The sequence below is a fragment of the Ranitomeya variabilis genome, chromosome 8 (assembly GCF_051348905.1).
Source record: "Ranitomeya variabilis isolate aRanVar5 chromosome 8, aRanVar5.hap1, whole genome shotgun sequence".
Classification (NCBI taxonomy): domain Eukaryota; kingdom Metazoa; phylum Chordata; class Amphibia; order Anura; family Dendrobatidae; genus Ranitomeya; species Ranitomeya variabilis.
The window spans coordinates 210,732,779-210,746,836 of record NC_135239.1 but is presented as its reverse complement, the minus strand read 5'-3'; the positions used below and the strand labels follow the sequence as shown (position 1 = coordinate 210,746,836).

At 51.4% G+C, this 14,058-nt stretch overlaps 2 protein-coding genes across 5 annotated transcripts in view; one reads left to right on the top strand and one right to left on the bottom strand.

Moving 5' to 3' along the window:
* Nucleotides 1-1,304, bottom strand: part of SRGAP3 (SLIT-ROBO Rho GTPase activating protein 3) — a 113,486-nt gene extending 112,182 nt beyond the window's left edge. The window contains exon 1 of the mRNA XM_077276742.1: nucleotides 1,256-1,304. Coding sequence (XP_077132857.1) covers nucleotides 1,256-1,289 — 34 coding nt within the window. The 5' untranslated portion in view covers nucleotides 1,290-1,304. The remainder of the gene's footprint in view (nucleotides 1-1,255) is intronic.
* Nucleotides 1,305-3,562: 2,258 nt separating this feature from the next.
* THUMPD3 (THUMP domain 3 tRNA guanosine methyltransferase) lies at nucleotides 3,563-10,348 on the top strand. Of its 4 annotated transcripts, XM_077276739.1 has the most exons (11): nucleotides 3,623-3,736; nucleotides 4,262-4,518; nucleotides 4,594-4,671; nucleotides 5,428-5,851; nucleotides 5,909-6,276; nucleotides 6,372-6,502; nucleotides 7,053-7,122; nucleotides 7,816-7,931; nucleotides 8,050-8,157; nucleotides 8,239-8,362; nucleotides 9,309-10,348. In XM_077276739.1, the coding sequence occupies exons 2-11, from the start codon at nucleotides 4,285-4,287 to the stop codon at nucleotides 9,486-9,488; spliced, it is 1,833 nt and encodes a 610-aa protein (XP_077132854.1). In that variant the 5' UTR covers nucleotides 3,623-3,736; nucleotides 4,262-4,284; the 3' UTR covers nucleotides 9,489-10,348. The 4 variants fall into 4 exon arrangements, with proteins under 4 accessions (XP_077132852.1, XP_077132854.1, XP_077132851.1 ...); XM_077276737.1 differs by having other exon boundaries at nucleotides 3,563-3,724; nucleotides 5,428-6,276; XM_077276736.1 differs by having other exon boundaries at nucleotides 5,428-6,276.
* The last annotated feature ends 3,710 nt before the right edge of the window (nucleotides 10,349-14,058 follow it).

Sequence of the window (14,058 nt, the reverse complement as noted above, 5' to 3'; positions counted from 1 at the left end):
CTGATACATGAGGGCCCCGTCTTCCACTCTAAGGGCCGGGCCCTAAATGTCTGATACATGAGGGCCCCGTCTTCCACTCTCAGGGCCGGGCCCTAAATGTCTGATACATGAGGGCCCGTCTTCCACTCTAAGGGCCGGATCCTAAATGTCTGATACATGAGGGCCCCGTCTTCCACTCTAAGGGCCAGGCCCTAAATGTCTGATACATGAGGGCCCCGTCTTCCACTCTAAGGGCCGGGCCCTAAATGTCTGATACATGAGGCCCCGTCTTCCACTCTAAGGGCCGGGCCCTAAATGTCTGATACATGAGGGCCCCGTCTTCCACTCTAAGGGCCGGGCCCTAAACGTCTGATACATGAGGGCCCCGTCTTCCACTCTCAGGGCCGGGCCCTAAACGTCTGATACATGAGGGCCCGTCTTCCACTCTAAGGGCCGGGCCCTAAATGTCTGATACATGAGGGCCCCGTCTTCCACTCTAAGGGCCGGGCCCTAAATGTCTGATACATGAGGGCCCCGTCTTCCACTCTAAGGGCCGGGCTCTAAATGTCTGATACATGAGGGCCCCGTCTTCCACTCTAAGGGCCGGGCCCTAAATGTCTGATACATGAGGGCCCCGTCTTCCACTCTAAGGGCCGGGCCCTAAACGTCTGATACATGAGGGCCCCGTCTTCCACTCTAAGGGCCGGGCCCTAAACGTCTGATACATGAGGGCCCCGTCTTCCACTCTAAGGGCCGGGCCCTAAATGTCTGATACATGAGGGCCCCGTCTTCCACTCTAAGGGCCGGGCCCTAAATGTCTGATACATGAGGGCCCCGTCTTCCACTCTAAGGGCCGGGCCCTAAATGTCTGATACATGAGGGCCCCGTCTTCCATGTTCCTTATTCCTTTGCGACATTCAGATTTTGTCGAACATTTTTCTAGCCCCTGAAACAAGTGACTGGAGACAGATGTGTAAGATGGCCGACACGGGGGTCACTGAGGCCGTCGGTAGCACGGGGGGCCGCTCACGATCACCTCTCAGGATTCCGCCGCCATTACTGCATCGTGGAAACTCTACGCCGATGTCTGGGAGCAGCGGGAAGCGATGGCCGCACTTAGTCACCATGACAACCGGAAGATGCTGCAAAGGCCAGAAATCATCAGTAACGCCGTCCCCGCTGCTCCTGAGCGGCCCACACTGATCACGACCAGATAACGAGTCTGGCCCGCAGCCATGTTCAGCCATTCCGGAGTGTAGGAAAGCTGTGTACTAACCGCAGAGGTCACCGGCGGCTCCAGAAGACAACATGGCGGCTCTTCCTGGTCACTTTGTGTTGCGTCATCCTGAACATATAATGACGCGTTCTCCCTTCTCCGCACCAATGATAAATCGCCCACAATATGAGACCGGGAAAATGAAGAGATGATTCTGGCGCCAACTGGGCACATAATACAACATGGCGGCTTAGGTTGCTACGGGCGACGCATTGCTCCTGGCTGCGATACAGCAACGATCCGGCTCCTCGCTGACAACTCGCGTCATGGAAAGAATCACAGAACACAAATCACAGACTGACGAGATCGCTACTAACGCGGAGCGACATTATCAGCACAGACCGCCGGACGGTGAGAGCGACGGCGGCCATGATACCGGAGACTGCACGTACCCAACAATATGGCTGCCGGGGACTCGGAGACCTCACAGGAGGAGACAGAGCCCGAGATCCAGGAATTATCTCTAGGAATGTCTCACACATGACAGGCTGAGATACACGGCTCAGCAGACAGTATCACACAGGAGAGGATTAGATACACGGCTCAGCAGACAGTATCACACAGGATAGGATTAGATACACGGCTCAGCAGTCAGTATCACACAGGATAGGATTAGATACACAGCTCAGCAGACAGTATCACACAGGATAGGATTAGATACACGGCTCAGCAGTCAGTATCACACAGGATAGGATTAGATACACAGCTCAGCAGTCAGTATCACACAGGATAGGATTAGATACACAGCTCAGCAGACAGTATCACACAGGATAGGATTAGATACACAGCTCAGCAGACAGTATCACACAGGATAGGATTAGATACACAGCTCAGCAGACAGTATCACACAGGAGAGGATTAGATACACGGCTCAGCAGACAGTATCACACAGGATAGGATTAGATACACGGCTCAGCAGACAGTATCACACAGGATAGGATTAGATACACAGCTCAGCAGTCAGTATCACACAGGATAGGATTAGATACACAGCTCAGCAGACAGTATCGCACAGGATAGGATTAGATACACGGCTCAGCAGATAGTATCACACAGGAGAGGATTAGATACACGGCTCAGCAGGCAGTATCACACAGGAGAGGATTAGATACACGGCTCAGCAGGCAGTATCACACAGGAGAGGATTAGATACACGGCTCAGCAGATAGTATCACACAGGAGAGGATTAGATACACGGCTCAGCAGATAGTATCACACAGGAGAGGATTAGATACATAGCTCAGCAGACAGTATCACACAGGATAGGATTAGATACACGGCTCAGCAGACAGTATCACACAGGAGAGGATTAGATACACAGCTCAGCAGACAGTATCACACAGGAGAGGATTAGATACACGGCTCAGCAGACAGTATCACACAGGAGAGGATTAGATACACAGCTCAGCAGACAGTATCACACAGGAAAGGATTAGACACACGGCTCAGCAGTCAGTATCACACAGGATAGGATTAGATACACGGCTCAGCAGTCAGTATCACACAGGATAGGATTAGATACACGGCTCAGCAGACAGTATCACACAGGATAGGATTAGATACACGGCTCAGCAGTCAGTATCACACAGGAGAGGATTAGATACACAGCTCAGCAGTCAGTATCACACAGGAGAGGATTAGATACACGGCTCAGCAGTCAGTACCACACAGGAGAGGATTAGATACACGGCTCAGCAGACAGTATCACACAGGATAGGATTAGATACACGGCTCAGCAGACAGTATCACACAGGATAGGATTAGATACACGGCTCAGCAGTCAGTATCACACAGGATAGGATTAGATACACAGCTCAGCAGACAGTATCACACAGGAGAGGATTAGATACACGGCTCAGCAGTCAGTATCACACAGGAGAGGATTAGATACACGGCTCAGCAGACAGTATCACACAGGAGAGGATTAGATACACGGCTCAGCAGTCAGTATCACACAGGATAGGATTAGATACACAGCTCAGCAGACAGTATCACACAGGAGAGGATTAGATACACGGCTCAGCAGTCAGTATCACACAGGAGAGGATTAGATACACAGCTCAGCAGACAGTATCACACAGGAGAGGATTAGATACACGGCTCAGCAGTCAGTATCACACAGGATAGGATTAGATACACAGCTCAGCAGACAGTATCACACAGGAGAGGATTAGATACACGGCTCAGCAGTCAGTATCACACAGGACAGGATTAGATACACGGTCCCTGAGGATAATACTTGGATGCAGTCTCTGCAGTGATCTCTCCTCTAGGAATAGTGTAGTTACATCAGCGCCATCTGGTGGTCACACCCGTACAGGACACTAATTGTACAGAACAGCGCCACCTGGCGTCCGAACTCTTCCACTGCCTCCGTTTTCCCCAGTCCTGGCGCCGATCGTCGAATCATCGATGTGTCATGTCCGCCTCCTAGTGCGCACGCCGGGAGCTCCGCGGAGTCGGTGTCCGGTAATTGCAGGGGTATGATCCTCAGTTACACGTTATCTGTACGATGTGCATGTAGTGGGGAGGATAACGGGTCAGTACTTGGGTTGGCGGTGACCCGGCTGCTGTGCGGACAGTTTTCACTTCCCATCACTGCACTCAGCTCTTTATTGATGACTTTTCTCTTCTCTCCGGGACTTTTATTTGCATTTTCTTGTCGGTGGCGAGAAATTGCATCATGTGACACAGGTCTACAGTTACATCCTCCGTGGCAGCCAATCAGAGCGCAGCTTTCATTTCTGAAGTGTCTCAGAGGACATGAAAGCTGCGCTGTGATTGGTCGCTACAAGGTTCCCGGTGATTGGAGGAGGCTGTGATTCTGGTCATGTGACTGGAGAGTCGCCATCGGCTGTTACCGTGACGCCGTTACCAGTGACATCGTTACGGCCGACGCGTCATCATCTGATGTAACGTACTTATTGCAGCCTATGAGAGCGTTAAAGGGGATGTCTTCTGTCCACCACATCCCCTTTAACTATAGCTTGTCCCTTTTTTCCTCAGAGTTTGTCGTCTGCGCTGCCATCATGTCTGAGGTGGAGGTCGTGGCGGAGATCCTGACGGAGGTGACCCTGGATGACCCCGCTGCCAGCGGCGCCGCATCCTCCGCGGTCTCCCTGGTGACGGTCGGGGCCACTGTGCCCACCGGCTTCGAGTTCACGGCGGCCGCGGAGGTGGAAGAGAAGCTGGGACGTCCCTGCAGGATCAGCAGAGACCGCGGCAAAATCTACTTTGACATCGGCCTGGACGCGTTGGCGCAGGTGCGAGTGCGGAAAACGTGTCGGGAGACGTTCACCTCCGGGTCTTAAAGTGACGGCGCTCTGTTTATGTCGCAGGTTCATCGGCTGCGGTCGGTCGACAACCTCTTCGTGGTCGTTCAAGAATTCACAGATTTCCCCTTCAAGGATGCGAAGGTGAGTTCATATGGAAAAGATGGCCGCCTGTGTATGGGGTAAGGAGTAGCCAGAAATATTCGGATTGCTTAAAGGGGAACTCCACCACTGAGATTCTGTATTAGAAATCAGGTTTCCCTGTACTTTATGCTGAGCAGCTAATATGAATGAGAAGAGCTGCAGTGTAAAGTATGGAGGAGGGATAACGAAGCAGCCTTGGCCTCTGAACCCTTCCTTCCACCGCTCCTTGCCCTTACACATGTATGATCTGTCCGATCGAGCGTGCAGCTGTTCTGGACGTGAGTAGTAAGCCGATGCCAGACTGATCCGGGAGAAGCTCATCTCCCCTGAGAACAAAAGGGTTGGGCATATTGAAATCCAGCAGCCCAATCCTTTCACATGTCTAGAGACCCCATAAACATTGGTTCCCCCTTATTCTAATGTGTGCGGACCAATATACTAATCACTAATGGAGCAGAAGGGAAGGGTAAAGTATGGGGGACGAAGAGCAGCAGCTGGAGGTTTCGGCCTCCCGTAGACTGTACGGCCAAGCTGGAGTCAGTGATCACGACGGTGCTGTAATGAAGCCGAGCCGCAGGGTAAAGTAGGAGGGACAGCGCAGCAGCCGAAACTGCTGACGAGACAGGGATTGGCCTCAAATAAAGGTTAAACTGCTAGACCTCAGACTTAAAGGGGTTGTCCACGATTGCAAAACATGGCGGCTTTCTTTATGAAACAGCGCCTGCCTTAATCTAATATTCTCCTGTGTCTCTATAGGAAGCCGCACTTCAGGATTTCCAGGAATTGGCTGCAAAACTGTCCTGGGAAAAAGCTCTGAAGACGTGGGAGCTAAACAACAACCTGAAGAAGAAAAAGAAGAGAAAGAAAACCGGTGGCTGCAGCAAAGAGAGGAAGATGATGGCAGCACCAGGCGCGGAGGAGTCAGCAGGAGGCGGTGCAGCTGAGGAGCAGTCGGCGGTGGCAGAGGGTTCAGCAGGAGGTGGTACAGCAGAGGAGCAGTCTGCAATGGCAGAGGGTTCAGCAGGAGGCGGTACAGCAGAGGAGCAGTCGGCAATGGCAGAGGGTTCAGCAGGAGGCGGTACAGCAGAGGAGCAGTCTGCAATGGCAGAGGGTTCAGCAGGAGGCGGTGCAGAAGAGGAGCAGCCAGCAGTGGCATTGGGCGCAGAGGGGTCAGCAGGAGGCGGTGCAGCAGAGGAGCAGCCAGCAGTGGCATTGGGCGCAGAGGGGTCAGCAGGAGGCGGTGCAGCAGAGGAGCAGCCGGAGACGGCATCGGGTGCAGAGCAGCCAGCAGGAGGCGGTACAGCAGAGGACCAGTCGGCGCCACCTGCAGGGCAAGAGAAGTGCAAGACCCCGCAGAGTCAGGCAGAGGACGGCGCAGAGTTTTCCACTCCCTGCTTCAATGTCTTGCATGAAAATGCCACGAGCGACGATGCGGAGAGTAGCGACTCCTCCCCCGATGTTAGTAACATCCTGAAATTCCGCGTTACCTGCAACCGGGCCGGAGACAAACACAGCTTCACATCCAACGAGGCCGCCAGGGACTTCGGTGGAGCCGTGCAGGAGCACTTCCTGTGGAAGGCAGATATGACCAACTTTGATGTGGAGGTGAGCGCCCCTCGTCTCCTGCATGTATCTGTGTGTGTGTGTATATATATATAATATTATACTGTACATACCGCCGTCTCCCGATTTGTCACCAGGTTCTCCTGAACATCAGTTACAATGAAATGTTGGTGGGCATCGCGCTGACCGAGGAGAGTCTGCACCGCAGGAACATCACCCATTTTGGACCCACTACGCTCCGCTCCACTCTGGCTTACGGGATGCTCAGGTGACCCCGGCTCTCACCATCCATCTATCAGGCGGAGCGCACACTGGTTGTCCGCACCGTGTATGGCCCCGCTCCGCGTAGGTCAGACGGCGGCCAGCAGTGAGGCTTCTCGGCTAGTGCCGTACAGTGTAGAGTTTTCCGATAGTCACAGACTGTGGCCGCCGTCTGACCTGTTCCTCAGGAGTGAATTCACCTGTCACCTGTTGTGTCTGCGAACACTGTGTGCACAAGGCCTAATATTAAAAGGGGTGTGTAGCATTAGAAAAAATGGCTGCGATGTTCCAAAATCTTCTCTTCTCCTGTGCGCCGATCATATGGGGTGAAGTTTGGCCCTTTAGGCTTCTGCGCAGTGGAGCTGTAATGTCCACACTACGCACGGTCTGGGGGGCAGCTGTTTCCAGAAGAAAGCCTCCATGTTCTCTGTCTTCTTTTGTATCTTCTTTGCCCCGGATGAGTGTGACCCGGGAGCTGCCAGATTATCAGACTTTCTGGATTAGATCGGAGCTGTCGTTTTCTTGCACCGCTCTTATCCTGGCTCTTTGTTTTTCAGACTCTGTGACCTGGAGCCATCAGATGTCATCATTGATCCAATGTGCGGGACCGGGGCCATCCCTATAGAGGTAAACGGGAGACACAGAGGAGGCGCCCGCTGTGAGAGATGTCAGGCTCAGAGTTATACATATATTCTAACATGTTTTTTATGTGCGATAGTCCATGAAAACTCCGGCAGATCTGTGGGGGTCCGAGTCCCGAGACCCCCATGGATTGCTTAAAACACTTGTAAGGATTGTGCTGCACTGAGACAGAAGCGTTCATCTCAGGCCTCGCACGCAACACACAACTGATGAGTCTTTTGAGCCATCCATGGGGGTCTCAGAGTCCGGACCCCTCAGATAAGCCGGACATTTCAGTGCCTGTAACTTATTTAAAAACATATAATGTCGGTACGTCTTAAATGGCTTCTGTGAAGAATGCTGAAGACCGATCGTCAGCCGTCCTGCTCACACAGTGGAGGGGGTGTTACAGTTTATCAGGGGCTTCAGGCAGCAGCAGCAGAAATCTCTCTCCAGACCCCACATATGGCCGAAATGCCGACCGCCGCGATGAATAATTGCCGCACTGCTTTGTTCCACACTTGCGCAGTCGTTGACCCCCCGTGTGTGGGCAGAGCATCGTCCTATGTCCCTTACCTGCACCGATGTAAGATTCAGCTGTGTGAGCAGGACGGAGTGAAATGGTGAAGCCCTGGAGCACATCAGACGGCCGCTGCCGATGGCTCCAGAAGAAAGTGACGTCTTCCCGTCTTCCCGCAGGGCGTCAGCGAGTGGCCCGGGTGTTTCTTCATCGCTGGTGATAACAACACGAATGCAGTGAACAGAACCTCCAGCAACATCGGCTCCTTACTGCGGAGGCAGCAGAGCGCGGACAGGTGACAACCTCTATGGGAACTGGTGGTGATGGTTGTCACCCAGCTTTCCCAGGTGCAGAAATAGCAGAGTTCCATGATTGTTTCCAGTTGCTCACTTTCTTGCTTTTTGTCTGCACAGCGCCCCCCAGGGGCTTCGGATAGACCCCATTCACTGGGACATTTCTCGCTTGCCTCTGAGGAGTGGGAGCGTGGATGTTATTATCACAGATATGCCGTTTGGGAAGAGGTGAGAGGCAGCTGCGACCTCCGAGAGGAGCCCGGGTCACCACTCAGCTGCTACATGAACTGTTTTCTGTCGTCCACATAGAATTGGATCAAAGAAGAAAAACTGGGACCTATACCCGGCCTGCCTCCAAGAGATGAGCCGCGTGTGCCGGGCCGGAACAGGACGGGCCGTCCTCCTGACCCATGATAGGAAATGCTTCATCAAGGTGCAAAAGACCCTCCTATCCCCTCTGCCTCCATACCCGGCCTCCCCATCCCCTCTGTTTCTCCACTGGACTCTTCTGGCCTCCTCCGTCTCCTCCCACGGCCTCTCCAGTGCCATTCCTCGGCCTTGCCCGTCTCTGCCCACAGTCTTCCTCGTCCCCCACTGTCTCTGCTCCTTGGCCTCCTCCGTCTCTGCCCGCGGCCTCCCCCTGTCTCTTCCCCTTGGCCTCCTCCGTCTCTGCTCCTTGGCCTCCTCCGTCTCTGCTCCTTGGCCTCCTCCGTCTCTGCTCCTTGGCCTCCTCCGTCTCTGCTCCTTGGCCTCCTCCGTCTCTGCCCCTTGGCCTCCTCCGTCTCTGCCCCTTGGCCTCCTCCGTCTCTGCCCCTTGGCCTCCTCCGTCTCTGCCCCTTGGCCTCCTCCGTCTCTGCCCGCGGCCTCCTCCGTCTCTGCCCGCGGCCTCCTCCGTCTCTGCCCGCGGCCTCCTCCGTCTCTGCCCGCGGCCTCCTCCGTCTCTGCCCGTGGCCTCCTCCATCTCTGCCTGCGGGCTCCCCGTCTCTTCCCCTTGGCCTCCTCCGTCTCTGCTCCTTGGCCTCCCTGTCTCTGCCCCTTGGCCTCCTCCGTCTTTGCCCGCGGCCTCCTCCGTCTCTTCCCCTTGGCCTCCTCCGTCTCTTCCCCTTGGCCTCCTCCGTCTCTTCCCCTTGGCCTCCTCCGTCTCTGCTCCTTGGCCTCCTCCGTCTCTGCTCCTTGGCCTCCTCCGTCTCTGCTCCTTGGCCTCCTCTGTCTCTGCTCCTTGGCCTCCTCCGTCTCTGCCTGCGGCCTCCCCGTCTCTTCCCCTTGGCCTCCTCCGTCTCTGCCCCTTGGCCTCCCCTGTCCCGCGCCTCCCCGTCCCCTCATCATATAGTGCACATTTACGTTTATTAGTTAGAACTTTCCCCATTTGTCTCTTTCAGGCTCTGGCTAAAGCCGGGCACCTGTGGAGGAAGATGCACACGGTGTGGGTGAATATAGGCGGCCTGCACGCCGGCGTCTACCTCCTGAAGAGAACTGTCCTGGACTTCTTCGACAGCTCCAGCCAGAGACTGGAGGAGAACAAGCCCCTGAGCCCCAGCTCACCTGCCAAAGAAGAGTAAGAAGTGCCGCAGCAGCAGTGCCCGCCATACTGATCCCAAAATCCCCTGCATCTACCATGCGGGTGAATCACATAAATAATAACTACAGGTCCTGAGTCGTCGTCTTTTTCAGCCATTTCTGTTATTTCCGTCAGAAGCTGGGCTGCAGTATAGAGATTTCAGCTCCTGCTGCACTTGTCTTTCCCCAGTTTTCCCAATCTCCTCAATGACGGCTATAAGCGAGGGGATGTAACTGTGCAAAACCCACCACATCTGACATCCACAAGACCCTTGTGATGTGACCAGTTTCCCCCAAACCAGTATAACTTCAGAGACTCCAGGACTTGGGTGTATTCAGGATGTTCAGGGCGGCTGCTCGTTGTTTGTGTGTTTACTTTTGCCTTAAAGGGGCTGTCCCATAAACAACATGTCACCTGTACCCCCCAGTATAGGAGATACATGTGTGACCGCTGGGGGTCTGAATGCCCGAACACCCACCAATCACAAGAACAGGGGTCCCAAAGTCGTCTGTGCCTGGTCAGTGGTGAGCGTGTGCGACCACTGCATTGTCTGTACGAGTGGTGGTTGCACACGCTCAGTCCACACAGCGGACTTATGTTCTCTGCGGTCGGACCCCCGGCGGCCATACATTTTATCATGCTGTGGATCGGTGATAAATGTCATTTTTGGGACAAAACCTTTAAGGAAATTTATAAGTTTTAGACAAGGTTTTAATGTTTTATTTTGCAAACTAAAAATGGACGCCTGGTCCAGTGGTTACTGGGGTTTCCGAAATACAAGTGCGCCGATGGCCAGAATCTTTACGTTGTCCCTAATTTTTTTGTTTTTGTTTACAAGGTTAATAAATGGTTTTCCTAAGCAATCTGTAGGCTTTTACTTACAAACAGCAAAGTGCAAAACCCGAGACGCCCTCACACAAAAAATACACTAAATACTCGACAATACTGACATTCTGTTCATCAACCAGGAAGCTCAGGATGAGCAGAGCCCTGGTGAGTAGGTGACACCGTGCACGTCGGGAGGAGTTTGTGCCACAATTAATGGCCCGTTGGTGTCGGTGTAACCTGCGGCAGACTCCTACATCTTACAGACCCTGGAAACACATAATTAAGCGATAGAGGATCGGGCACAAATTAATGCAAATCCGGATCCACCACCGCAATTAATGTCCCATCTGATGCTGTAACGAGATAATGAGGCTTTTCCTGCAGGAAATAATATAAATATAATCAGGGACATAATTAGAGTTTTACATGGAAATCTCTGTATGATGTAAGTAACAACCATCTCCGACCAAGACCTTTACCCAACGGGGCAGCGGTGTGTGACAGCCCCTGCTGTGGAACCACAAGTACCAGCGTGTCCGTCAAAGCCGCACACTGACATAATATGCTAAGGCTTAGGCTATGTGCCCACGTTGCGCATTCGTGTGCGGATTTTTCCTCACCGGTTTTGTAAAATCCGCAGGTAAAACGCACTGCACATGTGCACATACCCTAAGACTTCACACCTGTCATATGATTACAGACTGCTAGGTGGCGCTGCTACATCCCAGCACAACACAAGTGAAGGAAGTGGCGGTGTGACCCCGAGGATACCGCGACAAGCAAGAAGTCAAACAACCGCCGCAGATTTCAGACCCTCGTCACAATGCAGCCGCATTCACACGTATTGTGCTGCAATGTAGCATCAACGCCTACAACTGAGGTCTCAAGCTGCATTCCTCGAGGGCCGCAAACAGGTCCTGTTTTCAGGATTTCCTTGTACTGCACATGTGATAATTTAACCACCTGCACAGATAACGATTCCAGCACCTTGTGCAATGCTAAGGAAATCTTGAAGACGCATGGTTTGCGGCCCTCGGAGAATACAGGTTGAGACCCCTGGCCTAGAAGGTGCATTACTGGTGCTGCGTCCAAAACTGTCAACTACCGACAATCTCATTGCATAAACACGTGTCAGCCTTAGGCCGGCGTCACACAAGGCGTATGAAAATACAGTCCGTTTTTTACAGCCGTAATACGCAGAAATTGTCCCAAAACACTGTTCCGTATTCAATGCGAGGATGTGATTTTTACGCACAAATGTATCCGTGTGTCATCCATATGGCGTTTTTTTCACACAGGCTTGCAAAATGGACATATCATGGATCCATCGGCTCAAATATTCTTAAAAACATGTATACAGTCTATATATATATATATATATATATATATATATATATATATATATATATATATATATATATATATATATATATATATGTCAGTGAGACACCTATATATACAGGGGTTGGACAAAATAATGGAAACACCGAACGTTTTGGCATCATAATCTTCGAACATGTGATAAACATGCAAACCGTGACAGATGGTAATGTTTTGTAGTGGATTATTTGTGTTATGTGATATGTGTATGTAAATTAACTGTTTGTTTTGCATAACTGTAAGAACATTGATGAGAACCTGATACCAATGGCAGACCTCTCGGATTTTCAAAGAGGCCAAATTGTTGGTGCTCGTATGGCAGGCGCTAGTGTAACAGAAAGTGCCCGAATGCTTGGCGTGTCAAGAGGTACTGTCTCCAAAGTAATGACTGCATTTGAAAGAGAAGGAAAACGTCCGCAGCAAAGCACAGGTCCGGCCGAAAGTCGAAGTTGACTGAGAGAGACCGTCGGACTCTAAAGCGAATTGTGAGAGAGGATCACAAGACCACGGCTCCGAAAATCACTGCTGAGCTCAATGAACACCTACAGAACCCAGTTTCCATGAAAACTGTTCGTCGGCAGCTGCACAAATCTGGATTCCACGGAAGAGCTGCAATTAGAAAACCACTGCTCTCAATGACAAATGTTTCCAAGCGTTTAGAGTGGTGTAGAAACCTCCAGAATTGGTCCCTCGAGCAGTGGAAACGTGATATTCTCAGACAAATCATCGTTTACCCTATGTCCGACCTCCGGCCGAGTGTACGTTTAGAGACAGCCGAAAGAAGCATTCCATCCAGACTGCCTTCTCCCAACCGTAAAACATGGCGGAGGTTTTGTGATGATCTGGGGTGCTATTTCGTGGAGATCCACCGGGCCAATGATATCTCTTCATGGAAGAATTGACAGCAGAGATTATTTAGGCATTTTGGGTGACCAAGTGCGTCCAATGGTTCAAGCACTGTTCCCGGAGAGGAACGCCATCTTTCAGGATGATAATGCGCCAATTCATACAGCTAGAATCGTTAAAGCATGGCACAAGGAACATTCTAATGAAGTTGAGCATCTCCTCTGGCCCCCACAATCCCCAGACCTCAACACTATTGAGCATTTATGGTCGATTTTAGAGATTCAAGTTAGACGGTGTTTTAACTGCAGAATGGGTTAAAATTCCTTTGGAAACAATTCACTCCTTGTATGAATCCATACCTCGGAGAATTAAGGCTGTAATCGCCGCAAAAGGTGGACCTACACAATATTAAACTAACTTTTGTTGATGTTTCCAGGTGTTTCCATTATTTGGTCCAACCCCTGTATATATATTTATATTTAATTCAGCGCTAGATAGCAGAAAAGCCGGTAATTCAATTGCCGGCTTTTCCTCTCTCCTTCACAAACCCGACAGGATATGAGACATGGTTTACATACAGTAAACCATCTCATATCCGTTCTTTTATTACGTATTCCTCTTTACTAATGTAACAAGTGTCTCTGTGTAAAATTTGGGGTCTCTAGCTATTAAATTAAAGGGTTAAATCCCGGAAAAAATTGGCGTGGGCTCCCGCGCATTTTTCTCCGCCAGAGTGGTAAAGCCAGTGACTGAGGGCAGATATTAACAGCCAGGAGAGGGTCCATGGTTATAGGACCCCCCTGGCTACAAACATCTGCCCCCAGCCACCCCAGAAGAGGCATATCTGGAAGATGCGCCTATTCTGGCACTTAGCCTCTCTCTTCCCACTCCCTGTAGTGGTGGGATATGGGGTAATGAAGGGTTAATGTCACCTTGCTATTGTAAGGTGACATTAAGCAGGATTAATAATGGAGAGGCGTCAATTATGACACCTACCCATTATTAATCCATTAGTACGAAATGGTTAATAAAACACACACACATTATTACAAAGTATTTTAATGAAATAAAGACACAGGGTGTTGTAATATTTTATTATTCTCTTAATCCACCTGAAGACCCTTGTCACCTGAAATAAAGTTAAAAAAACAACAATATCCCATACCTTCCGTCGTTCAGTCTTGTCCCACGATGTAAATCCATCTGAAGGGGTTAAATCATTTTACACCCAGGAGCTCTGCTAAAGCAGCTGTGCTCCTGACTGTAAAACTTGGTGAATGAATGGAAAGCAGGGGAATGTCCTGTAGTTACCTCGAGTCGCGGTGATGCGCCCTCTGCTGGATGAACTCATATGAACTCGAGCGTGGGAAAATATATGGGAAAATATTCTACAGGGGAGTGGGAAGAGAGTGGCCAAGTGCCAGAATAGGCGCATCTTCCAGATGTGCCTTTTCTGGGGTGGCTGGGGGCAGATGTTTTTAGCCGGGGGGGGGGCCAATAACCATGGACCCTCTCTA

What these genes read in the sequence shown, in the direction of transcription:
- THUMPD3 (XM_077276737.1), top strand. Translation starts at nt 4,285, where the DNA reads ATGTCTGAGGTGGAGGTCGTGGCGGAGATCCTGACGGAGGTGACCCTG. An exon ending in TCCCCTTCAAGGATGCGAAG is followed by an intron (nt 4,672 to 5,427) that starts GTGAGTTCATAT and finishes GTGTCTCTATAG; the next exon opens with GAAGCCGCACTTCAGGATTT. An exon ending in CCGGGGCCATCCCTATAGAG is followed by an intron (nt 7,123 to 7,815) that starts GTAAACGGGAGA and finishes GTCTTCCCGCAG; the next exon opens with GGCGTCAGCGAGTGGCCCGG.